The sequence below is a fragment of the Notamacropus eugenii genome, chromosome 5 (genome assembly GCF_028372415.1).
Source record: "Notamacropus eugenii isolate mMacEug1 chromosome 5, mMacEug1.pri_v2, whole genome shotgun sequence".
Classification (NCBI taxonomy): Eukaryota; Metazoa; Chordata; class Mammalia; order Diprotodontia; family Macropodidae; genus Notamacropus; species Notamacropus eugenii.
The window spans coordinates 396,469,839-396,495,055 of NC_092876.1; the positions used below are offsets into that span (position 1 = coordinate 396,469,839).

Consider the following 25,217-nt stretch of genomic DNA (forward strand, 5'->3'; position numbering starts at 1 on the left):
GTTGTGGAATCTTTTAGCGGAAACTGTGGCTTCATGGATAGAGTGCTGGACTTGGAGTCAGGAAACCACTCATCTGATATTTGCTCTGTGACCCTGGGCAAGTCTTAGCTTTGTTAAATATATTTTCTTATCTTTAAAATGTGGATAATAAATACCTGTAGTACCCCCCTCACTGTAATTGTGAAGCTGAAATGAGACAAAGTATGTTAAGCAAATGTTATTTAAATGTCAATGATTCTTAGCAGGGTCAACACCTTTACTACAAATCTCAGTAGGTCTCAGAGTATTTTGGCCCCTTAGAACAAATATTATTTATAAAGATGACCCCGAGCAATCAAAAAAAAAGGCTATGTAGAGTTGAGTCTTCTCCATTTAAGAGAAGAGGGCAGTGTTAGCCCATTTTAGAAAATTTTCCATAAAATTGGTTAGTTTTTTTTTAACTGCTAGTACTCCAAGAAGTTTAACATAAGGTGAAACTTCCTAATGACTTTCTCCTTGTTGTTACTCAGTTGAATCCAACTCTTCAGGACTCCATTTGGGGTTTTCTTGGCAAAGTTACTGGAGTAGTTTGCTATTTCTTTCTTTAGGCATTTTACAGATGAGGAAACTGAGGCAAACAAGGTTAAGTGATTTGCCTCAGGTCACACAACTACTAAATGCCTGAGGCTAGATTTGAACTCAGGTCTTCCTGATGCCAAGCCCAGCTCTCTAACCACTGCACCACCTACTAGCACACTGCCCTTCCTACTGGCTAAAGCTCTTCTAAAGTGGAATAGGCTCTCTCAGGAGGTTAATGGGTTCTCCTTCATTGGAGGTCAGGTCTTCAAGCAGAGGTTGGTGACCACTAACCAAGTATATTGTGGACAGAATTCTTTTTCTGATCATTCTAGATGTCATTTTAGGTCCTTTCCAATCTTACAGTAACCCTTAGTTATCTCTAATGACTCCTTCACCATGGTCTTATGGTAATTCTGTAACTTTTTTAAAACCTGACTTTAAAAGTTAATAATAATGGACAGGAGTATGCTAGAACAAGCTAATAGCAGAACCAACTGTTAAATTTTCAGTATGAGCATTTATACCCGGGAAATCAGCAAATGCTACAGAGTAGGGCTTGGTGGATTGTTTTGTTGATTGTCTAGACTTAAAGTGATGGAGAAAGAGTCAATCATGAAAATTAAGCTTAAAAGTGTATAAAATTTTTAGAGAGCTGGTTATTAAACCCTGACCAGAACACCACTGGCTATGTTGTAATGGGGATGCTTTTTTGGGTTGAGATTGAACTAGATGTCATCTTAGGTCCTTTCTAATCATGAGACAACCTTAAGTTATCCCTAGTGATTCCTTCTCCATGGTCTTGTTATATATTTTTTTAACACCTGACTGGAGAAAGTTCATTAGCTTAAGCAACTCCCAGCAAGAAAGCTCCCTCTGCCAATGTAGTATCAACACCTACTATAATTCAGCTCTCTGAAAAGCCAATTTTTGGTTCAACTTTAAGAAATGACATTTATATGGTATTCCAGGTGCTGTAAGATCCTTGAAAGCAAGCACTATCTATCTTTTGCTGTGCCTAGAACACAGTAGGTATTTAATAAATGCTCATTGATCAACAGTTGACTGCTTCTATACTCCTTATAGTAAACATCTGCCATAAGATCGCCACTTTCATAATTCTTTCTTCTACCCCAAATTCTCAGTTAGGAAAGGAAACTCAAGTTTTATGTGCTTTCTCATATTATGCCTGAAAGATAAAGAACACCTGTTAAACTGATATGCTATATTCTATAGACACCAACCAGAATGGAACTTTTTAAACCTTCTTGAAGATCCCAGGCCTGCTTCTTAAGTGAATAAAAAGGTTTTTTATGCTTCGTTTTTCCTTTCCATTTTTAGTACCATGCAACTGAGCCAAATTTGGATAAACTCTCTGAATGTTATGAAAAATATTTACCCTATTTTTGGCACATGAGATTTCAAGGTCTCTATTTTTGACATCAAAACAAAGATAAATACAATTTCAATTACATCCATACTATCACTGCAGAATAAAAAATGGAAACAAAAAAACCCAAAAGAAACACGCAAATTCAGGCCAAAAACGAACATATGTGTCTGTCTTAGGACCCACTGATATTACCATAGTGTGCGTAAATGAAGGGATTTGTCAGTAGACAGATAACCTGGAAGATACTCTTATCTCTTTGATCCTATGATCCTCTACAGAAAAATACCTTATGACCATAATGTATCTTCCACATAATAAAACAATCAATAGACACATGCCTGCTAGAAATGTTTTTTTATTAACTTTAGATTATTCTAATCCAAACATTTCTTCTTAGATATAGAACCAAAGATGGGCAGAGCCACCACATAACTCTGAAATCTCTCCTTTTCCCATGCAAATTCATAGTTCCAGTTATAGCATTCCTGGACAACAGACAAAATTTGACAATATTATAAAGCATCTTAACAGAGCTCAGGGCAAAAGTTCAACTAATTATTTTCTTTTCATCAGATAGTCACCCTTGAAGAATTATTTACTTTTTTTGTTCGTTTCCTTTTCCATTTAATTCCTAAAATCATTAAATCCCTCTTTGACCCCTGCCTTTAAAGATTCCACTCTCCAACTGGTTAATACCATCTTTAACTAAAGTAATTTTTAATAAACTTCCTTCTCTTAGATTGAAGGCTCTTAAGATGGTGTGTGTGTGTATGTGGGTGTGTGTTTCATAGATTCCTTTGGCAAGCTGATGAAGCCAGGGACACCTCAGGAAAATGTTTTCTTTTTTAATCCTTATTGGAGGAAATGGCAGCTTTCAGTTGGAGGTTAGTGAAAATAAAATGTTCTCCTCCAAGGTCACACATCCTCTGAAATCTCCCTATGAACCTGTTGGAGATCTGTGGACAGTAAAGGAGCCCTGTCTTAGTCTGTGATTATGCTAATTCTTCAGGGCACGAAGAAAGAGGTTACTACTCTTAGATGGATTAAAGTGCCACTTGTCCTTGTCTAATCTCTGCCCTAATTATCCCGAGAGAAGAGTCCTTCTTGGGCATATCAGAGAGATGAAATCAGGATATTGTTTTGGAAGGAACAGTTAAAGAGACAGATATATTTTTTACTTAAGATTAATATGAAGGCTTTGGATTAGCATAATTTAAAATCTTAATATTTCTAAAAAAGGAAGGAAAGAGGAGCAAATAACCCTTTTATACTGGACTTTCACTAGTGTTTGGCTTCTGTGTGTGCTTCGATTGTCAGTCAAAGGTGCTGGGTTGTAGATTTCTGAAGGCTCCAGTCATAAAATCATATAGCGCTCTTGAAACTAGAGAAAGAGAACTGGATTTAGATACAGAGGACCTGGGTTCGAACTGAACTTTAATTTCTTCATCTGTAAAATGGGAGGATGTAATAAATGGCCTCTAAGTTCCATTCTAGTTCTATATCTGTGTTTCTATGATCCTATGAACAATGGGATATTAAGTGCCTGATATGCCCAGTGTCTCATTAGAAATATACCTTCTTCACTGGATATAGTATCTGTCCTGGAAAATTTGGGAAGAATAGTTACAAAACTCGTAAGAAATAGGGTGAGCAAGGGAAACTATGGGTAAGGAAATGATGAGTAATTGCAAATGTAATCTGATTGTTTTACATAGCTTATGTGAATCTAATTGGGAGGTAACAGGACATAGTGGACAATGCGTGTGTTCCTCCTTTGTTGCCGAAGAAGACCATGCCATTGGAGAAATAATGTCATGACTTGCATTTGACTTTGTTTTGAGTAAGGGAGGGCTATGCAGGTCATCAGCCTCACTTCTCCTCCAGAGCCATCTGAATCCAGTGACCAGATATTCATCAAGATGACTGGAGATGACCCAGGATGAGGCAAATTGGGGTTAAGTGACTTGCCCAAGGTCACACAACTAGTGAGTGTCAAGTGTCTGAGGTAAGATTTGAACTCAGGTCCTCCTGACTCCTGCACTGGTGCTCTATCCACCACACCACAGTGGACAATGAACTGGCTATGAAATTAAGAACACTTGAATTCAAATTCTGCTCTGATACATCCTAATCCTGTGAGGAAACTGCTTAACCTTTCAGTGTCCCACTCAGTCTAAGAATATATGTTACAGAGGAGTTGTGGTCTATATTGGTGGAAGGAATTTTCAACTTGAAGAATTCCTCCCCAATGAAATCAATAGTTCAAACTATCCCCACCACCACGCCACCAAAATGAACTTAATTGTCAATACAACTAAACAATTGCAAATCAGCAATTTTTGTGTTTGGGACAAATTTAGGGAAGAGAAGCTCATTTGGGGTGCACGTACCTTTCCCAGAAACCAAGAGATTTCTACACTGGTGTATAGGCAAGGATAAATCTGCCACCACCAGGAAGGAGATAAGTAGGAGAGGAAAGATCTTCTAGGATGACTATTACCACTTTCACTTTAAGCCTAAAGACAACAAAGCTTCAGTTGTCCTTTCTTAGGACTCAGGAGCCAATTCTTACAGTCAATCAACATTAGTACATTCATAGATCAAAACTAGATAGCAGAGATTATGAAAAAATATAGGCCAGGCATGCCAGCTGCCAAAAGAATATTTTACAAAATATTCAAAGGTAATCATTTATACTAAGTAATGTGGTCCTTTTTACAAATGGTACTATAATCGGTATCATAACAACAACTCAAAATATTACTATAGTATTTGCCTTGCTTCACTGAACATAGTTGTTACGAGGATTTCGTGTTCCTTTTTTTCAAGTTAGGAGGAGAAGGTGGGGAAGTGATCAATAACTGAAAAAAATTAAATGGATCATAAATGTTCCCATGCTCTAATAACGTATATCATGTCTTTCTCCCCCACACCCCACTCCATCTGAGAGCCCACCCCTGTAGCTTTGTACTACATTTTGATTGAAGTTTGTCAAAGCCCTAAAGGTTTGTCTTGGAAACACCACCCTATGAAATACTAGGTCCCTAGGGATCCCTTATGCTGTGAATGCTAATCTAGTGCAATTATGTTCTTATCTGCCTCTCCTGGGGTCTCTCTGGTAGTCTCATGTTGATCAGAAGAAAAAAAACCCATAAGCTTGTCGGAACAAACTATCTTTTCACTCATTTGCTGAAGGTGTGAATTCTGGGCAGCAAACCACAAATTCATCCTTTCTCTGCCGATTGATTGGTTCAGGAGATTTGCGAGCTGTCTCTTTTGCATTTGCATTCTTGCATGAAAAATTATGCCTTGCCAAACCAGATAACAGACAGGTGTCTCTGACACATACCACTGGCTCAAAAAGAAAAACTCAAAGAAGGTAAGATCTGACTTCTCTTTAGCTAAAATGCTATGTAGCCAGCTAAGGGTCCAAATGTCATTTAGTGACTTTGCAGCTCTCACAAACCTTAAAATGCTTTGCTTTTCCCTATATTCGGCATCTCATCTCCTGTTTTTGTGCCTTTACCCAGGATGTCCCTCATGTCTAAAGGCTCACCTCAGATGCTACCCCTTTTTACATAAGGCCATCTCTAGCTTTTAGTGCACTGAGATTACTTTGTATTTACTATCTTAGAGGTGTTAATTCCTAGACAAGAGAATGTAAGTACCTTAAGGATAGGGACAGTTGAGTTTTTTATCTTTGCATCTCCACTATTTGGCACAGTGCATAAAATAATGTCAAGTCTTAATAAGTGTTTATTGAATGAAGAAATGAGTTCCATAATCACAATAACAAGAGGGCTAAAAAAATGTTTTATTATTGCGTGATATCCGGGAACAATTAGAAATCTATTTGGGACAAACTCCCTGACTAATTAAGAAAATTAAGGAGGGGAGGGGGAAATGCCATTTTGATTTTCAAATCAATATTATTGTATCGACCTATTGGTATTTGTCAAGAATTGCTTGTCCTACCTGTACTTACTTCTGATTTCTTTCTTTATTCTTTCTTTAATTCATACCTGTGATTTAACTGGAGATTCCAAATTACATAACTTCTTCTACCAATGTTCATCAGCCCCTGTTCTGCAACTTAGAGTGTAAGCTTCCTAGGGCACTGAGATTGTAAGCAACAAAACTAGTCAAACAACTACTGCCTGAGGGAGATAGAACTTGAAGCTGGTTCTTTCTGGCTCTAAGATCAATTCTCTACTTGTTAGTCTTTTTATTTCTTGTCAAATGACATAATAATTTTAAAGCACTTAGCCTAGAGCCTGACATTTAGTAAGTACTGTATAAATATTACATAGTAACAACACAAAACCTAGTCCTAGGTTTTGAGCTGTTACAGTGGCTGGTCATGGGGTAGTACATGAAAAAAAGACCTGTGTTTCTTACTCATACAATAATTTGTAAACTCCTCAGGTCCACATCAAACTTAGAAAATTATGGATAAAAGCCTGTAGGAATACGATGGCCTTTTGGGACTTTGTTCCTTCCTGAAGACTGATCAGAGGACCAGAGACCATGATGTGCAAAGATCAGTTGAAGTAATTAGGGATGTGTAGGCTGAAGAAGAGACTATTAACAGGACATGATAAGAGGAAAACATTAGACTTGGAGTCAGAAGATCTGATTTAAATTCTGACTCAGCCACTAATGACTTATGTGACCTCAAGGGAATCACCCCACCTCTCTGGGCCTCAGTTTCCTCATCTGTAAAATAATAGAGGTTGTGCTGGATGATCTCTGAAGTCTTTTCTAACTCTAGATCACACAAAACTATTGAAGGCTGCTCATGCGGATGAACCCATAGGCACATTCTGTTTGACCCCAGAAGGCAGAATTAGGTTTAGTGAGTGAAAGTTTGTAGAGAGACAGATTTTACAGAAAGGAAAACTTCATAATAACCTCCATGACATAAAGGTGGAATGGGCTCCACTTTATGAGTTCCAAATCATTAGCAGGTTCCAAGAGAAGGTTAGATGATCTCTTAGGTATATTGTAGAAGACATTTCTGTTGGTCAAGGTTGACATAGATGATCTCTGAAGTTCCTTCTCACTCCAAGTCCTGAGAGCCATGATTCTGTATGATGGCATATAACTTGGTCCCAATATGTTGGGAGGACACTGGACAACTTGTCTGAGTCTCCTTATTTTGAGGGATACCCATGATTGAGTTTTATATGGATTTTGGAAGACTCAAGTCCAGTCAAATAAACAAGCATTTGTTGAGGCCAGAAACTAAATTGACCCATGGAGAGAGGTCTGATTTGGAAGCAGGGCCACAAATGGAAGAGGAAAGTATTAAGAATAGTAACAAAATCTTCAGATCTTTAGGGACTTTATAGAATTTTGAGGTCTACAAAGTACTTTACATAGATTCTCACATTTGATCCTCACAACAATCCTGTTTAGTAAGTAATGTTATTATCCCTATTTTACAGGTGAGGAAAGTGAAGCAAAGAGAAATTTTAAAAACTTGCCCAGGGTCACGGAGCTAGTAAGTATTTGAGGATAATAAGTGTATAATAAAAGAAATCTTGAGCACTATTATGGTGGAAGTAGCCTTGGGTTTGGACCCTAGCTCTAACAGTTAATTAACTGTGACCTTGGGTTGGAAATTTAGCTTCTCAGAGCCTCAGTTTACTCATCTGGCAAATAAGAGGATAAATCTAGATCGTGTCTAATGTCCCTTCTACCTCTAAATATAACCTATTACTCAAGGATGTGCTGGAGCCAGTGTGAGCATTTATACCTCAGAAATCAGCAAACGCTATACATCAGGGCTTGATTTATTGTTTTGTTGATTATCCAGACTTAAATGACAGAAAAAAATATTGATTATGAGGATTAAACTTAAAGGTGTCTCATGCATACATTTTCCCCTATAGAGTAGGTTGTTAGTCAAAGACCTATAGTACCAGTCCTTGCTGCTGCAAATGGTTTATGCTCAAAACCAGAATTCAAATTGCGGTCTTTTGCACAATGTCCTCTTGCGTCTAGATGTTCTACTTCAGTGATCTGGTTTAATCATCTGAACAAAATGTTATGACCTTAAAGCAGAAGCTAACTTACCCTAAATATCCTATCATTTCTGAGCTCTGTTCTTCCAACTCTGACTTACCTGCCCAGTATATGTTTTTGCATGTATTTGTGTGCATGAGTGTGTACCTGCATCAGCTTAAGTGTCCTGTAATACACGAGAAAAGAGAATTTCTTAAATGGGTCTGTATACTCTGAGAGCCATCATTCGTTCCCAAAGTAATTTCCCCCTTTCTCATTCTTGTTTTTAACTTTAAATACAGTCTATTTTATTGACCTCAACCAATTCAGAAACATTTATTAAGTACTTCCTTAATAAAGTGCTCAGTGTCTCAGTAGATAGGGCACTGGGCCTGGAGTCAGGAAGACCTGAGTTCAAATCTGGCCTCAGACATTTATTAGCTCTGTGATCCTGGACAAGTTACTTAACCCTGTTTAACCTCAGTTTCCCCATCTGTAAAATGAACTGGAGAAAGAAATGGCGAACTACTCCAGTATCTTTGCTAAGAGAGACCCAAATGAGGTCATGAAGAGTCAGACATGACTAAACAACAAGTGCTAGATGCTGTGCTTGGCACTGGGGACACAAGGACAAAAAATAAATATTACCTTCTCTCGTGACATTTACATTCTATCATGGGAGACATCATATCTACAGTGTTTTTGTGTTTGATCTTCATCTTTTTCAAAAACAAAGGACAAATACAACTTTTTTGAAGAGGACCATGAAATCAGGGAAATGATGACATGACTTGCAGTTGAATTTGATTTGAGTGAGAGAGGGCTGGGCAAGGTCACAGCTTCACTTTCTCCTCCTGAGCCATCTGGGTCCGGTGGCCAGATATTCATCAGGACAACTGGAGATGGCCCAGGATGCACTGGGAGATCCTAGCCCTTTTAGGCTAAGGACTTTTTAGGTTCTTGGTTTGAGTGAGGTAATGCCATTTCAGTGAATATACCTATGTAAGAAGTGAATCAAGGAATGGCCCCTTTAATCAAAAAGAAAATCAAATTGGGAAGGGAAGACCCTCAGACTTGCTGGGTGAAAGAGAAACAGTTACTATCTACATTGACTCTGAGCCAGGAGGGTGCTAAAATAGCCATTAAGTGGAACTTGGGCAGGGACCTATTGTGGTCCAATCTGTAAGCTCCAAAGTGAGATGGGTTTAAGGTTTGGTCTTTGAGAAAGAAAGAAAGGAAGAAAGAAAGGAAGGAAGAAAGAAAGAAAAAAAGAAAGAAAGAAAGAAAGAGAGAGAGAGAAAGAGAGAGAGAAAGAGAGAGAGAGAAAGAAAGAAAGAGAGAAAGAAAGAAAGAGAGAGAGAAAGAAAGAAAGAGAGAGAGAGAAAGAAAGAAAGAGAGAGAGAAAGAAAGAAAGAAAGAAAGAAAGAAAGAAAGAAAGAAAGAAAGAAAGAAAGAAAGAAAGAAAGAAAGGAAGGAAGGAAGGAAGGAAGGAAGAAAGAAAGAAAGAAAGAAAGAAAGAAAGAAAGAAAGAAAGAAAGAAAGAAAGAAAGAAAGAAAGAAAGGAAGGAAGGAAGGAAGGAAGGAAGAAAGAAAGAGGAAGGAAGGAAGAAAGAAAGCAAGAAGGAGGGAAGAAGGGAGTAACGGAAGAAGGGAGGGAAAGAAGAAGGAGGGATATAAGGAGGGAAGAAGAAGAGAAGAGGGAGGAAGGAAGGACAGAAGGATGTAAGAAATCTTGCCAGTAAACTCCAAGTTAACTGGGCAGCTTCCAGCCATGAAAATTGACCTTCCTTTAGAGAGGAGGAGAGAGTAAGATAAGTTACCCAACTGGCTGGGTCCCATTCAGGCAGCCTAGACTACTCACAGGTTCAGAATAAATTCAAAATAAATATTAAGTAATTATAATGGGGGTGGGGGTGAACTAGCTGCTATGGAGAATAGGAAAGGCTTCAAGTAAGAGATGAGAATTATTTATAGGTTCTAGCTATAAATATTATTGAGATTTTACATTTTCTATAAGTAATTCTGATACAATGAAATTATCTAAACTCATTAGCTCTCCTTTATGTCTGGTCTAAAAGGCCTACAGATATGAAAGAATGTATCTCTGGGTTCCTGTGTCCTGGATTTTCCTCACAGGACAGGTGGAATAGTGATGTATCTTTTGGGAAGAAGAATTTGTTGACCCCATATTGATCAGGCCAGTCAATATCTCTGCTGTTTGAGCCCCAACTCAGATAGGCCTTTCAAGAGTAATGTCTCCCTCCTCATCTGTATGAAACTTTTGTTCCAGTCAGATTGGCCTATACATGGTAACCTTGTCATGCCTCACCTTTTTCTGCCTTTAATCTCAATGGATTAAGTTAAGTGAGTTACAGGTTCATAACCAAACAAAAGATAGAAAGCATTATGAAATGTAAAATAGATGATTTTAATTATATTAAATTAAAAGGCTTTTGCATAAACAAAATCAATGCAATCAAGGTTATAAGAAAAGCAGAAAGATAGGAAGCAATCTTTACAGCAAATGTCTATGATAAAAGCCTCATTTCTCAAATATATAGAGAACTGAGTCAAATATATAAGAGTACAAGCCATTCCCCAATTGATGGGTCAAAGGACATGAACAGGCAGTTTGCAGATGAAGAAATCAAAACTTTCTATAGGTATATGAAGAAGTGCTCTAAATCACCATTGATTAGAAAAATGCAAATTAAAACAACTCAGAGGTACCATCTCATACCTATCAGGTTGGTTAATATGACAAAAAAGCAAAATGATCAATGTAGGAGTGAATGTGGGAAAACTGAGACACGAATGCATCTTTAATAGAGTTGTGAATTGATCCAACCATTCTGGAGAGCAATTTGGAACTATGCCTAAAGGTCAACCAAACTGTGCATACCCTTTGATCTAGCAATACTATTAGTAGGTCTGTATACCAAAGAGGTCATACAAAAGGACCTATATGTGCAAAAATATTTATAGCAGCCCTTTCCATAATGGCAAAATATTGGAAATTGAGGGGAGGCCCATCAACTGGACAATGGCTGAACAAGCTTAGGTATATGAATATAATGGAATACTATTGTGCAATAAGAAATGATAAACAGGCAGATTTCAGGAAAGGAAACTTGGAAAGACATATGAACTGATGCAAAGTGAAATGATCAGAACTAGGAAAACATTGTACACAGTATCAGCAACATTGTGTGATGATGATCAACCAACTATGAATGACTCAACACAGTGATCCAAAACAAGTACAAAGGACTCATGAAGGAAAATGCTATCCACTTCCAGATAAAGAACTGAGGGACTCTGAATGAAGATCAAAGTACAGTTTTTTCACTTTGTTCTTTTTGGTATTTTTGTTTTTTTGCCTTTTGATCTGTTCCTTCTTTCACAATTACGACTAATATGGAAATATATTTTGCATGATAGCACATGTATAACCTATATCAAATTGTCTACCACTTTAAGAAGAGGGGAGGAGAGGGAAGAAGGGAAGGAGAAACATTTGGAACTGAAAATCTTGTAAAAATTAATGCTAAAAATTGTCTTGACATGTAATTGGGGGGAAAATACTATTTTAAAAATCCCAATGGATTCTCCATCCTCCTATATAGAATGCCTTCTTTCTTTTCCATTTAACTAAATCCTACTTCAAGCACTAGCTCAAATTTCTGTCTTACTACTGAAAACTATCTAACAAAATCCCAATGGATTCTCCATCCTCCTATATAGAATGCCTTCTTTCTTTTCCATTTAACTAAATCCTACTTCAAGCACTAGCTCAAATTTCTGTCTTACTACTGAAAACTATCTAACATTGCTAGGGAAGTTTTTTATGTGTATAGTTCTCTCTAAACAGAGCGCAAGATCCTTAGGAAGAGGAATCATATCTGATGCATGAAATACTACCAAGGAGGGCAGTCTTCATGAAGAACAGCAGTGGGGAAGTCTGGGTACTTGTGGGTTGGCAACAGGGATTACCTATAAATGGGAAGGAGATTGAGGAAAGTAAGGGAGTATTTCACACACTACTTCCCAGTTTTGCAAAAGGTTTAAGCCAGTTACGGGCTTAGTAATGGTACTAATTAGGGGCAGCTAGGTGGTGCAGTGGATAGAGCACCAGTGCAAGAGTCAGGAGAACCTGAGTTCAAATCTCACTTCAGACACTTGCCACTCACTAGCTGTGTGACCTTGGGCAAGTCATTTAACCCCAACTGCATCATCTTAGGTCATCTCCAGTCATCCTGATGAACATCTGGCCACTGGATCCAGATGGCTCTGGAGGAAAAGTGAGGCTGGTGACCTGCACAGCCCTCCCTCATTCAAAAAACAAAGTCAAGTGCAAGTTATGTCATTATTTCTCTGATGGTATGGTCTTCTTTGGCAACAAAGGATGAACACACAATGGTACTGATTACTTTCACCCCTTCCCCCCCAAAAAAATATATTTTATCATTGGTATAAAAAACTCCCTTTATCAATACAGATCAGCACCTATTCTATAATATATAATTTTAGAGCAAAGGTACTTAACCTGCACGGGAGTCCATGAACTTTTGTTTTTTAATATTTTGATAACATTTCAATATAATTGAAAAAGAAATATAATTGCTTTCCTTTGTTATCCTATATATTTTATTTTATGCACATAAAAACATTAACAAAGATAATTCTGAATCAATAGCTAGGAAACCAAAGATAAAGATCTGGAACTGGAGTTAGAAAGACCTGAGTTCAAATCTAGCTTCTGACCACCTTAGTTTCTTTATCTGTCAAATGAGGATAATAATAGCACCTACTTGCTAGACTTGTTGTGAAGATAAAATGAGATAATACAAAGTTCTTTGCAAACTCTAAAGTGCTACATATATGCTAATAAAAAATTGAAATAAATCAGGCTCAAATTCACTATGCATTTTTTCAATGTGCTTCTGATTATTTCTGTTTTGTTTTTGTTTTTTTCCTTTTAGACATTCAACTGAACATTCAGGATATGCTCCCTCTGGTGTTGAGAGGTCCACAATCTTGTGAATTATGAATAGCAACATATCCCAGCTAGATAACGAGACAATATTGATGCTTAGGAACCCAACCATTGCTGTGACCCTCCCAATAGTGTACTCCCTGGTGGCCCTCATCAGCATCCCTGGGAATCTCTTTTCTCTCTGGGTGCTGTGCCAAACCAAACCCAAATCACCTTCTGTCATTTTTATGATCAACCTTTGCATCACCGACCTCATGTTGACCGTAGCACTCCCTTTTCAGATCACCTATCACCTCAACAGCAACAACTGGACCTTTGGGAAGTTCCTCTGTAACCTGGTGACAGTTGTCTTCTACACCAACATGTACTCCTCCATACTGACCATGACCTGCATCAGCGTAGAGAGGTTCCTGGGCGTTGTATACCCATTGACGTCTACCAGGTGGAGAAGGAAGAGATATGCAGTTTTGGCTTGCGTGGGCATATGGCTCCTTTTACTGATAGCCCTGTCCCCCTTGGCTATCACAGACCTGACATATGAAGTCAAAGCCCTGAAGATCATTACCTGCTTTGATGTCCTCAAGTGGAATATGCTTCCTAGCCTTGCGATGTGGGCCATCTTCCTCTTCACTTTGTTTATTGTCCTCTTCCTTATTCCTTTCATTGTGACTGTGGTCTGCTACACTGCCACCATCCTCAAGCTGATCCGTACTTCTGGAAGGTATGGGAATGGGCAGAAAAGCCGGTCCATCTATCTTGCTGGCATTGTCCTCCTTGCCTTTGTCACCTGTTTTGCACCTAACAACTTTGTGTTCCTAGTGCACATGGTCAGTCGCCTATATTTCAACAAGAGCTACTACCACATCTATAAGCTTACCCTCTGTCTCAGCTGCCTCAACAACTGCTTGGATCCCTTCATTTACTACTTTGCCTCCAAAGAATTTCATCAGAAATTAAGGAAGTTCCTAGGTAAAAATGTGCTCTTCAGTGATAGCTCAGAGGGCAGAAGGGAAAGTTTATTCTCTGCCAGGACACTGTCAGCCCGTTCAATGTCAAGCGGACAGGGGGAAGGGTCAGCTGGAGGCAGCAGGGCCTGTTTACAAAGGCAGGAAAGCTTGCTTTAATGGTGGCATGTGAGCCAGAAGGGCAAAGCTGATTCCCATGAGAGACTTGAAGGAATAAAGGTAAAAAGTCCATCTTTTGCAGGTTTGAAAAAGGCTTGAGGATTCCTCTCTTGTCGCTGGAGCCAGTAGAATTCCTTTCTTGAGAAGGTGGCTAAAACTTGAGCTAAAGTGGGAATGCTTCCTGTTACATCAGGCGCAGAATACCTTTGGGCTTCAAGGATGCAGATTCCTAAAAGGAATGAAAGGAAAAAACAAAGCAGTGAGAAATAATCAGGTTGTTTCTCTGGGTAAGAAGTCAGAAATTAAATACTTCTTAACCTAGAGAGGGAAAGAAGAATGCTTTCATACAGATTCAGCTACTCTCCTACCTCCGTCTCAACTACAGATTCTCCTTCAGCAGGACTGTGCTCATAGCCCTTGATGCACCCTGACATACCCTCCCCTCCAGACCCTGTCCTAGGCATGACAATGTCAGACTACAAGACCTCCAACATCCTTCCAGCTCTAAAGCTATGATCATATGACTTTGTGTGCTTATGTGGCCAGTTTTTTCCTTGCCATTTGTCATTTGGTGATGTTTCCTGATAAAAAAGACTAACCAGGTCACAGTGGAGGGATATGGATGAGTAGGCATTTTTTTTTTGAGTGGTAAAGGTATTGACCAGACCCAATCATCCCTAAAAACCAAGCTACCACACAAGCAATGCTGTGTTCCAAGTCATGAGCAATCAATGGCGGGCGTTCACCAAGAGCTGACGCATATTGTCTTTGCTGTGGTTAATTTCTGCGGCCATGGAAGAACATGAGGTTTGACAGTTCCTTGTTTTGCATATGACACATCCTCTATGAGAAAACAAGAGAAAGCTATATGATAACTCCAAGTATACAATGTGGTATCAGGTGCATCATTCTAACTGCATTGGATCAGCATTAACAAAGTTGCCCTTAGAGCAGCCTCCTGTCACTAGATCTGACAGTTCTCAGTCACATATGCCCAATGGTAAAATCAGGCTCTTTGGGTGCTACTGGGCCCTTTGATGTGGTTTAAATTTCCTGACATATGTCTTTCTATATCTAAGTCTTCCTCTTTCTGAGAGTTGCCAACTTGTGACATTTAGCTAAATAATAATGCAGAGATGAACCAAGTTGACCTCGTTGAAAGTTAATGTGGTTTAGGTGGGCAATGAGAGGTGGGGGGTGGGGGAGAGGAGAAAGGATGATAGCCTATGGGTGAGGCAAAGGGATCAGTTCACCCTCTGTTTGCCAAGCTCTAGAGTTGGAAGCATACACGGTACAAGCTCTACTAAAATGGCATCAAAAACTAAAGGGCATAAAAAAGAGGAGGGAAATGGTGGAGAAGGGGAGGAATTAGACCTGTGGTTTCATTTGCATATAGAACTGTTAGTGAGTAAACTCACAGATCTTCCTCCACCCCAAGGATTTTTCCACTGTAGGAGTGGAAGGGAGAGAAGGAAATGGATTGAAGCTGGGATCAGATAACTATAATACTGGGAGGCAAGGGACACTGGACAAGGGACACTGGTCAGAAAAACCTGGATTCTAGTCCCAAATACACCATTGGCTTAATATATAACTTTGGAGGAGTTGCAGGGTACACATTCATGATGAGCTAACTATGAAAGCTCTGCTTGTTTGTCCAGAATTGACTCTCAGAGAGGGTATACCTTGTATTAAAGCATTTGTCTGAATGGGAACCCTATCCACCAAAAGAGTTTCCTCATCTGTAAAATGAAATGCGTGTCCTCAAAGTTCTCTGAGGCTACTAATAGTCTGTTTTATAGCTAGATTGTGGTCCTTCTTCTGCTCTGCAGACTACCCTTTATCTGAAGTTTGTGAATTGTTATAAGGACTAGTCATCACACAGGGGCACCAATAAACTGAGATGTGCCAACATTTCCAAATGTTAATCTATTTTTCATGACATATGGTTGGGTTTATCAGTGCAAGAGAATGTTTTGTTGATCTTGACCTTATACCAGTACAACATGAAAATGTGGCATTGCATGGGGGCTGAGAAAAGAGTTTTTGGAAACAGAGTCACAATTAGATCAGGGCAACTCCATCTCTGTCCCAGTGAGCCGATATCAAAAGGTGCTACTGCTCATTCTGAACTAAGACCAATTTCCCTTCCTTCTTTAGTTATGGGGCTACAACCTTCCACCTACAGCATCTCTCTCATGTCCCTCTTGTGGTTCTTTTTGCCATTACTGCATTGGAACAGAACAAGGAGAATCACTCTATGTCACATTGCCAAACCCAAGAACCTAACATCTGTGGGTTGTCCAAGATCAGCTTCTCAACCAAGATCAGGGACAATAAACTTGTCCTTGCTGCTAGAATTCCAAGTTTATACCTCTGAGGATGAGAGGAGAGCAAAATGCAAAGTTGTTTTGGTACCGAGATACTATACTGATGGTTTTGATGAATGTCTTAGCAAAAGAAACCTTCACCTGGTTTACAACTCACAGAAGAAAAACTGCATGACCTGAAGGTAGACTGTGCAAATAAAAAAGGATGCCAGGTGTGTATATGTGCTTGGGAGAGGAGATGGTGAGGAAAAGGGGAAGCATACCCACCCAACCAGCAAAAAATTGCATAAAATAGATGTCACCTGTTCTGAACACAAAATACGATTGGACAAACATTGGTATGACCAGAGCCACTGTAGACTGGCCCTGGGACCAGAAGAAAAGACTTTTTGCTTTACATCCTGTTCCTTTATTTGAAATGCTAATGTTAACTGTGTGTTATCCACTCCAGCCGGCATTCATTCTGTTCCCTTTGAGTGTTCATGCAGAAGGCCCGGTGTAGAGAACCAAAAGACAAGCGTAAACAACTTCTGAACTATGGAAGGGAGGGAGAGGGTAAAGGAGGGGTGGGAGGTGGAGAGAGTGGGCAAATGCAGTTTTGTCTTTAGCCAGTTGTTGAAGGCCTGCTTGCTTAGCCAGAATTGGCCCTAGGCCTTGCATCAGGTAATTTGGCAAAATGGGAGCCCTACCCTGCAAAAGTTTCCAGAGTTTCATTTCTTCAACAAGAGGTCTGAGGTGGTTGAGAAATACAGATGTTCTGCATGTTCTGCTTTCAACAATGTATCTACCACCCCAATGCAGGAGACAGAAAAATAAGTAGAAAGACAGATATATATATATCCGTACAGATATCTATATTGATGTTGGTATATCTATATCTGTATAGATGTATATATCTGACTATATGGATTTGTCTTTTTATTTTGTGCATGTAGATATATAGACGTCATATGTAGATAGGTAAATATCTATGTATATATATGTATATATATTCTATGTCTCTCTTTAAAGAAGTTGGTACAGAATCAACTGAAAAATTATTGTAGTCTTTTCCTCTGATGTAATAAAAAGAGAACTGGGATGAAATGAGAAAGCACAGATTCTAGTCCTGGCCCCACACTTGTGACTTTAGCTGGTTATAGCACCTCATCTGAAAAATGGGAATAATAAATACCTGTTCTGACTTCTTCACAGGGCTGTGAGGATTGAATGAGATCAAGTGTTTCATAAAAACAGGAGGTTCTACATCAATTGAAGGCAATTCATTCATTTAAGTCTCTACTCTGTGGCTGGCACTGCTCTGTCTGTGCTCATCCTTTATTTCTGAAGACCATGACATAAGAGAAATGATGACATGACTTGCACTTGACTTTGTTTTAAATGAGGGAGGGCTGTGCAAGGTTACCAGCCTCACTTTCCCCTTCTGAGCCCTCTGGATCTGGTGATGAGATTTTCATCAGGATGACTAGAGAAGGCCCAGGATGCAATGGGAGACCTTGGTCTATTCAGGTACTTACTTAGAGTGAGGCAATGGCCATTCAGTGAATAGGTCTCTTTAAGAAGGAATCAGGGAACGACCCCTTTAATGAGCAAAAGAAAAAAATAAGCAAATCAAACTGGGAGGGAAAGAGTTCTCTAAGTAGGGATACAGTGACAAAAACTGAACAATACCTGCTCTCACAGAGCCCAGGCTCTGTTTTCACTTTCTTTTCTTCAAATAATATCATATTTGCTTAAACATTAAAATTTAGAACTTTAGAATATTCTGTCAACAATGTTGAAGTTATAGAAGCCTATGCCCAAGGTAAATAGTCTACCCTTTCTTTATCACCTTGCAACGTATTACCCAATTCTAAATCTCAGCTAATCATGAAAGAGCTAATCATGGCCATTTGCTTGGTAATTTTGTGACAAGAAGTCATACCTGATAATGTAGAGGACCCTGAAAACTCTATTTCTCAGTTAAACCAGAATCTCTGTATAGATTTGGATGGTGAATGGTTAGCTTCATAGGCTACAGTCTTGTATTGCTAAACTTCTAAAGGCACCATGGATTCTATGTTGGTTCTAGAATTCACAGAAGTTTTTTGCTTTTATTTTGCAAGCCCTTATCCTATCCTATCCTATCCTATTCTTATCCTATCCTATCCAAACATTCTCCCATTTTATCTTCCCACAATAACAGCAATGCTGACAATTGAAAATTTACAAATAGTATTTTGTAAACATTAACCATTATTATAAATATTAGCTAGAGATAAATTTTGACCTTTGCTCAAATCCTTCACTATTAATGAGTTGGGTACTGAGTTGGTACATTCTTATTAGCTCTTTCAATTTACTTGCATGAGGGGAGGATGAGTTAGTGGGTAGTGATAGAGATAAACAAGAAGCAAAGAACAGTATTAATTTTTTTTAAATGTTCGAGGATGCAACTAGACTAACTTTGTTACTATCTTAGTCAGATCTTATTCAGATTTTCCATTTTAATTCCAGTGTTCCTTCTAACAATGCATACCACAACCCAACCAAACTTGCTAGTCTTGTGCAACTCCCATACATTCCTCCTAAAATTTCTCCATAGGCGGTATACCTGATACAATTGTTTGCTTCTTTCTGTTTGTTTGTTTTCTCTTGATATAGCTAGGGTGTCAGTAGAGCAATCTGACCATCCACCTGTCATCCCTTCCCCTCATCATATTATCTTACTCAATTTAACATACTTTAAAAAAATAAGCCATGTAACATGTTCATGACTTCATGCAATCACGTTTTTGTACTTTGTATCTTGGAATGTTTATGTATTGTTACATTCGTAATTAAAGAATTTTAGAAAATCACTAGGGAAATTTTACTGACTACAGGAATCTATTTGACAGTAACTTAGTAGTCTATAAAAGTGTTAAAGATTTGCTCTGTAACCTTCGACAGTTATTTGACTTCCCTGAGCCTCATGTCCTTCATATGATAAAAACATTGCATGTAGATCATCTCTAAATTCTCTTCCTAGCTCTAAAATTGTATTATTTCAATCCTTTGTTAATATCTTACAATCAGGCAAAGATCTTGGCCACAGGAAAAATCAGGCTTTTTATGTATTTCTAAGGTGTTTCTTACCATTTTCATTAGTCAATCTTCAAAGCAGTCCTCTGAGATAATTAAAAATATATTATTCAATTTTCCAATGAATAAATGAGACTAAGAAGAAAATATGACTTTGGTAAAACTGAAATTGGGCAGTGTGATGACAGGGAAAGAGCGAGGAAACAAGTATTTATTAAGCACCTACTATGTGTCAGGCACCTTACAAATATTATCTTGCTTGATCCTCACAACAATTTTGGAAGGTAGATGCTACTATTATCCAAATTTTACAGTTGAGGAAAAAAACAGAGGTTAAGTGACTCGTCCAGAGTCTCACAGCTAGCAACTGTGAATGCAGATTTGAATTCAGGTTTTCCTGATTTCAGATCCTGTGTTGTGTCCACTCAGCCACTTAGCTTCCAAAACACATGGAATTTAGAGTCAGAAGACCTAGGTTGGAATTCCACCTCTGTGCTTTTGCATTTAGATGATCTTGGGCAAGTCTTTTCTCAGGGTCTCAGTTCCTTATATGTAAAATGAGGGGATTAACAAAGAGATCATAAAAATGGGGAAGGGTCTCACATGTACAAAAATATTTATAGCAGTTCCTTTTGTGGTAGCCAAGAACTGGAAATTGAACGAATGCCCATCAATTAGGAAATGATTGAACAAGTTGTGGTATATGAATGTAATGGAATATTATTGTGCTATAAGAAGTGATGAACAGTCGGACTTCAGATGGAAAGACTTATATGAACTGATACTGAATGAAATGAGCAGAACCAGGAGAACTTTATACACAGTAACAGCCACAGTGTGCGAGGACTGTTTCTGATAGACTTAGCCCTTCACAGCAATGCAAGGATCTAAAACATTCGCAAAGGACTCTTGGGGCAAAATGCCATCCATATTCAGAGGAAGAACTATGGAATTGGAATGCAGAATGAAGCAGACCATTTTCTTTTTTTGCTATGTTTTGTTTTTCTCATGGTTTCTCCCATTCGTTTTAATTCTTCTATGCAATATGACTCATGTGAAAATGTGTTTAATAAGAATGTTATGTAGAGACCATATAAGATTGCATGTCATCTCAGGGAGGGACAAGAGAAGGAGGGGTAGGAAATTTAAGACTTAAGGAAGTGATTGTTGAAAACTGAAAACAAATTAATTAAATTTTTCAAAATGAGGGGGTTGAGCTACATGATCTCCAAGGTCTCTTCCAGTTCTGGATGTACGGTTCTAAGCATCTAAGCTGCTATTCTGCTATAATCATATTTATTTACCCTCAAAATTTAACCCCAGAAAACAAGATCTGATACTCCATTATTCATGGACAGAAATAGTGAAAAAATGCCAGTCTCTGGAATGGTGCAACATTACAAGTTTTGGGTTTTTAGCTTTGTAGAAGTTGTTCTAAACCCTGGGGTATAGAGGATGGAGGAAGGGAGGGAGATGGAGACCATCAGCTCATACATATAAGGTACATAACAGTATTTGGACTTCCTCATGAATAGACAGAACCAGGTGATTTGATAAACTAGAAATTTTTGCAGCACTTTGACTGAACTATAACTAGGAATCCTTTAACCTAGAGCAAAAAGAGCAGGGGATAAGGATGTCAGAACAAGTGCATGGGAGTATCCAATGTGAGTTCATTCACCTGGGGAAGGGTGCAGAGAATTTTTCCTGTGCCTCTGCTTGAATTAAGGGACAAGGCAGACTCCAGGAGAAGGGTGACATGACCAGTGGATCTTATGGGTGGGGCTAGGTAAGGGAGCCAATTGGTGAAATCCCAAAGATATGGGAAGGATGGCCCCCTGTTTATATTCCTACATGGAAAGATAATATTTGTAACTCTTGAGACTTTTCTCAGTATTTGGGTAGGTGGAGGGATTACACACACACACACACACACACACACACACACACACACACACACATACAATGTTATGTTATTGCCTTGAAGCAAAGACCTTGCCTTTATTATGATTCTGCCCTCTGGACCTTCTGTGTTCCAAACATAATAAATAATAATAACTTTTGTCTCTAAATGAATAAATGTTATCTTTATGAAAATGTGTATACAGTCATCTCATCCACATCATGACTTTCCCTACTGAGGTTTCAGTATGTCATCAATCAGCATAGAAAATTAAATGGGAATTTGGGGGAAGATTTGCAGAAGCTGCACATGACTATAGAGCTAACATGATATTCACAGTGCTTATGGCAGCCATGAAAACACTGGTGTAATTCAGAATCGCAAAGTATAAGAGACTCTCCATATAGGAGGCAAAAGAAAAAAAATTTATTCAGATACCAGAAAGCCAAATCCCAACACCAGAAAGCTAAATCCATCATAGTAACAAAGAAATCTATACACAATAACAATGCAGAGGGCAACACCAGCCCCAAGCCTTCCTCTGCCAGGCTTGCCACAAACCAGCTTAATTAAACAAAATGCCCTTCTCTCACTCACAGACAGCTTCGGGCTTTCCTGCCTCCTTCAGTTCTGACTGCTCCAATGACTAACTTCCTCTCAGCTCTGCTCTAGCTCCACCCTTGCTGCTCCATGTGACTTGACTCTTGCCATTCAAGCTTCCATGTGACTTAAGCAGGTCACATGGGCCTATTAATGGATGGGAAAGATCTTCCCATTAAGAAGCAAAACTACATTAATAATAAGCAAAACTACATTTACAATACAATGACACACAAAGGCCAACAGAACACAGAAAAATTTTAGAAATGCATAAAATAGATATGTATACATATATAGTATTATACAGCCAAATTTTACAACAAGGTACTGTAAACACCCCCACACAATGTGGAAGGGATAATTGCATATCCCTTTCTGTATATAAGGTAAGAATATGATCTCTAGCTTTAGTGACAGACACAAAATTTCTCCTCCTTTTCTATTATTAGCCTGCTTTGTCATCTCCAAAAATTCATCTTTTTTCTAAATTTTTCAAAAAATTATCTTTTCTTTTTATGTAATCTACATTTCCTAATGTTATCTCTCCACCCTCCACATCGCACAAAATGATCTTTTATAACACAAAATAACAAAAGAGGTTACAAAACAGTTTAGTTAAAATTAATATATTGAAAAAGTCTGACTTTCTGCTACTACATACATGCCTGTAGTAAGAGATTTAAGATAAGAACCAAGACTGAGATGGGCCCTGCGATTTCAAGGGCATGAGGAACTTATAGGTCAAGTTTAAGTCTAGCATTTCTAATAGACTTAGCCCTTCACAACAATGCAAGGACCTAAAACATTTCCAAAGGACTCGATGCAAAATGCCATCCACATCCAGAGAAAGAAATAAAGAGTTGGAAGGCAGAATGAAGGAGACTATTTGCTCTTTTGTTATGTTTTGGTTTTTCTCATGGTTTCTCCCATTTGTTTTAATTCTTCTATGCAATATGACTAATGTGAAAATGTGTTTAAAAAGAATGTATGTATAGAACCTATCTAAAATTGCATGCTGTCTTGGAAGGGAGACTGAAGGGAGGGGGGAAAATTTGAAAGATATGGAAGTGATTCTTGAAAACAAATAAGTTAAGGGAAAAAAAGAAATACCTTCTACCAATACAGAACAGCACATTATCTGAAGCTGTATATGTGTGTACATATGTATACATATATGTCTACATATAATTTATGTGTGTGCATGTATATTTACACATGTGTGCATATGTGGTTTTGTGTTGATATGTATATACATACCGGTATGCATATATCTATATATGTTCATATATATATTGTACAAAGCTATATAAAGTTTCAATCAAAATGCTAATAAATCTTCATTAATTAAGAGTATACTTCTATATCTCAGCATAAATAATTAGCACCCTATTTGTAGTAATATCTTAATTTGATGTTCCTCTTCAAGTTGTAGAGTCTAACACTATAGCGCTGTGGTCCTATTATTTTGAGAAATGCTCTATTCAGTTTGCTTTTGTCCTTTCAGTAATGATTCAAGACCCTGGACTCCATAGGGTGTTACATTAAAAAGTATTATTTCCTCACATTTGGCAAATCATTCAGATATTTATAATTTTAATATATGCACAAAAATAATATATACATATTTTATATATATTATTTATCATTATGTTATATTATATATATAAATTTTATATGTTATATGTAATATACATATAAACTCTCAAACATTAAAAATGATTAGCTGGTGTGGATGGTGGGTGCTAGAAATGAAAGTATTCAAGCTGCCAAAGGAACATCCACCCACACCTGGTTCTTCCCCAGTTTCTTGCCATTGAGAGCAGTGTCTTCTGTATTAACCAGCTAAGTGTAGTATAACATTTGGCCACCAGATGGTGTTCAGACAACCTATGTGCACCCTCTGGGCTGAGGCTTTCCTTAGCTGACAGTGAGATTTATGAGGCCACAGCTGACTCCCAGGTTCTAGAGAGGTCTAGATGTGTGATTTGAAATATACCCCCAAGTTCCAAAAAATAAGAAATTTTCTAATTTTTGCTCTTCAAGCCTCATTCTGAGATTTCATTCTTTCTTCTTTCAGAATCTCTTTTCATAGGGTTTAATATGACACTCATAAATGGCCATATGATTTGATTTATTGAAAAGATTAGCAGAAAAACACATAAATTGCAACATACTTTCATTCAACAAACTGCAGGAATCATTTGGACTACCTATCTTTTTCCTACTACTTTCCTGCCAGCCAGTAAAAGGGAATATGAAAAAGAAACTATGACAAGTTTTTAAAATTGGCAGAGATTTCCTCCCTAAGTCCTTGGGAGATAGAGGAAGAAGAAGCATTGAGGTCAATTAGATTCTGTCTCACTTGTGACTATTTCATAGTACAGCATGTACATCTTACCTCTGTCCTCTAACTCTGCTTTCCCTTGGCTTCTTCCTACCTGCTCTAGAACCACAACTTCCTTTCTCTAGGAAGGAGGAGGCAGGCGAGAAGGGGAAGGGAAGTTATAGCTCTCTCAGTCTCAGTGTACCGTGCCCCACTCCTTCCAACCTCCTGGACAGAAAATCCAAACTAAAGTTCAGAAAGGTACCAAGTCAAGATCAATGTGCCCCTCACCAGATTGCCAAGGTTTCATATCTTGAATTGGGGGAAATAAGGGAGGGAAAAGAGAGAGAGATGGTAACTCTGACTACAGAGAAAACATAATGACTATATCTAATTCTACTATTCATCAAAGCTAACACAATTAGGAAAATGAAACCTTACATAATATTCTGAAATACTCAAGAGGCTAAAGTTATCTACCTTTACCTCCTAGGGTGTTTAGAGAATGAAAGTGCCAGGAATATCCACAATCCATTATAAACAATGTTTCCTCACCTCTCCCCAGCTCCCCCCGACCCTCCAAAAAAACACAAAACTAATGTACTTAATCTCACAGGCATTTAATTATGTAAGGAGGAAAAGGATACTGGCTAATAAACCCAGTCATCTCCATATGTGTATGTTCATCCTTCGCTGCCAAAGAAGACCATGCCATCAAAGAAATAATGACATGACTTGCACTTGACTTTGTTTTGAGTGAGGGAGAGCTGTGCAGGTCACTAGTCTCATGTCTCCTCCAGAGCCATCTAAATCCAGTGACCAAATATTCATGAGGATGACTGGAGATGACCCAGAATGAGTCAGTTGGGGTTAAGTGACTTGCCCAAGATCACACAGCTAGTGAGTGTCAAGAGTCTGAGGTGA

General features: G+C 38.3%; 1 protein-coding gene across 1 annotated transcript in view; it reads left to right on the forward strand.

Annotated features, from left to right (window-relative positions):
* Positions 1 to 23,323, forward strand: part of P2RY8 (P2Y receptor family member 8) — a 92,705-nt gene extending 69,382 nt beyond the window's left edge. Inside the window, exon 2 of the mRNA XM_072614498.1 lies at positions 12,937 to 23,323. Within this exon, the coding sequence (XP_072470599.1) occupies positions 13,001 to 14,074 (1,074 nt within the window). The 5' untranslated portion in view covers positions 12,937 to 13,000 and the 3' untranslated portion in view covers positions 14,075 to 23,323. The remainder of the gene's footprint in view (positions 1 to 12,936) is intronic.
* Positions 23,324 to 25,217: the final 1,894 nt, after the last annotated feature.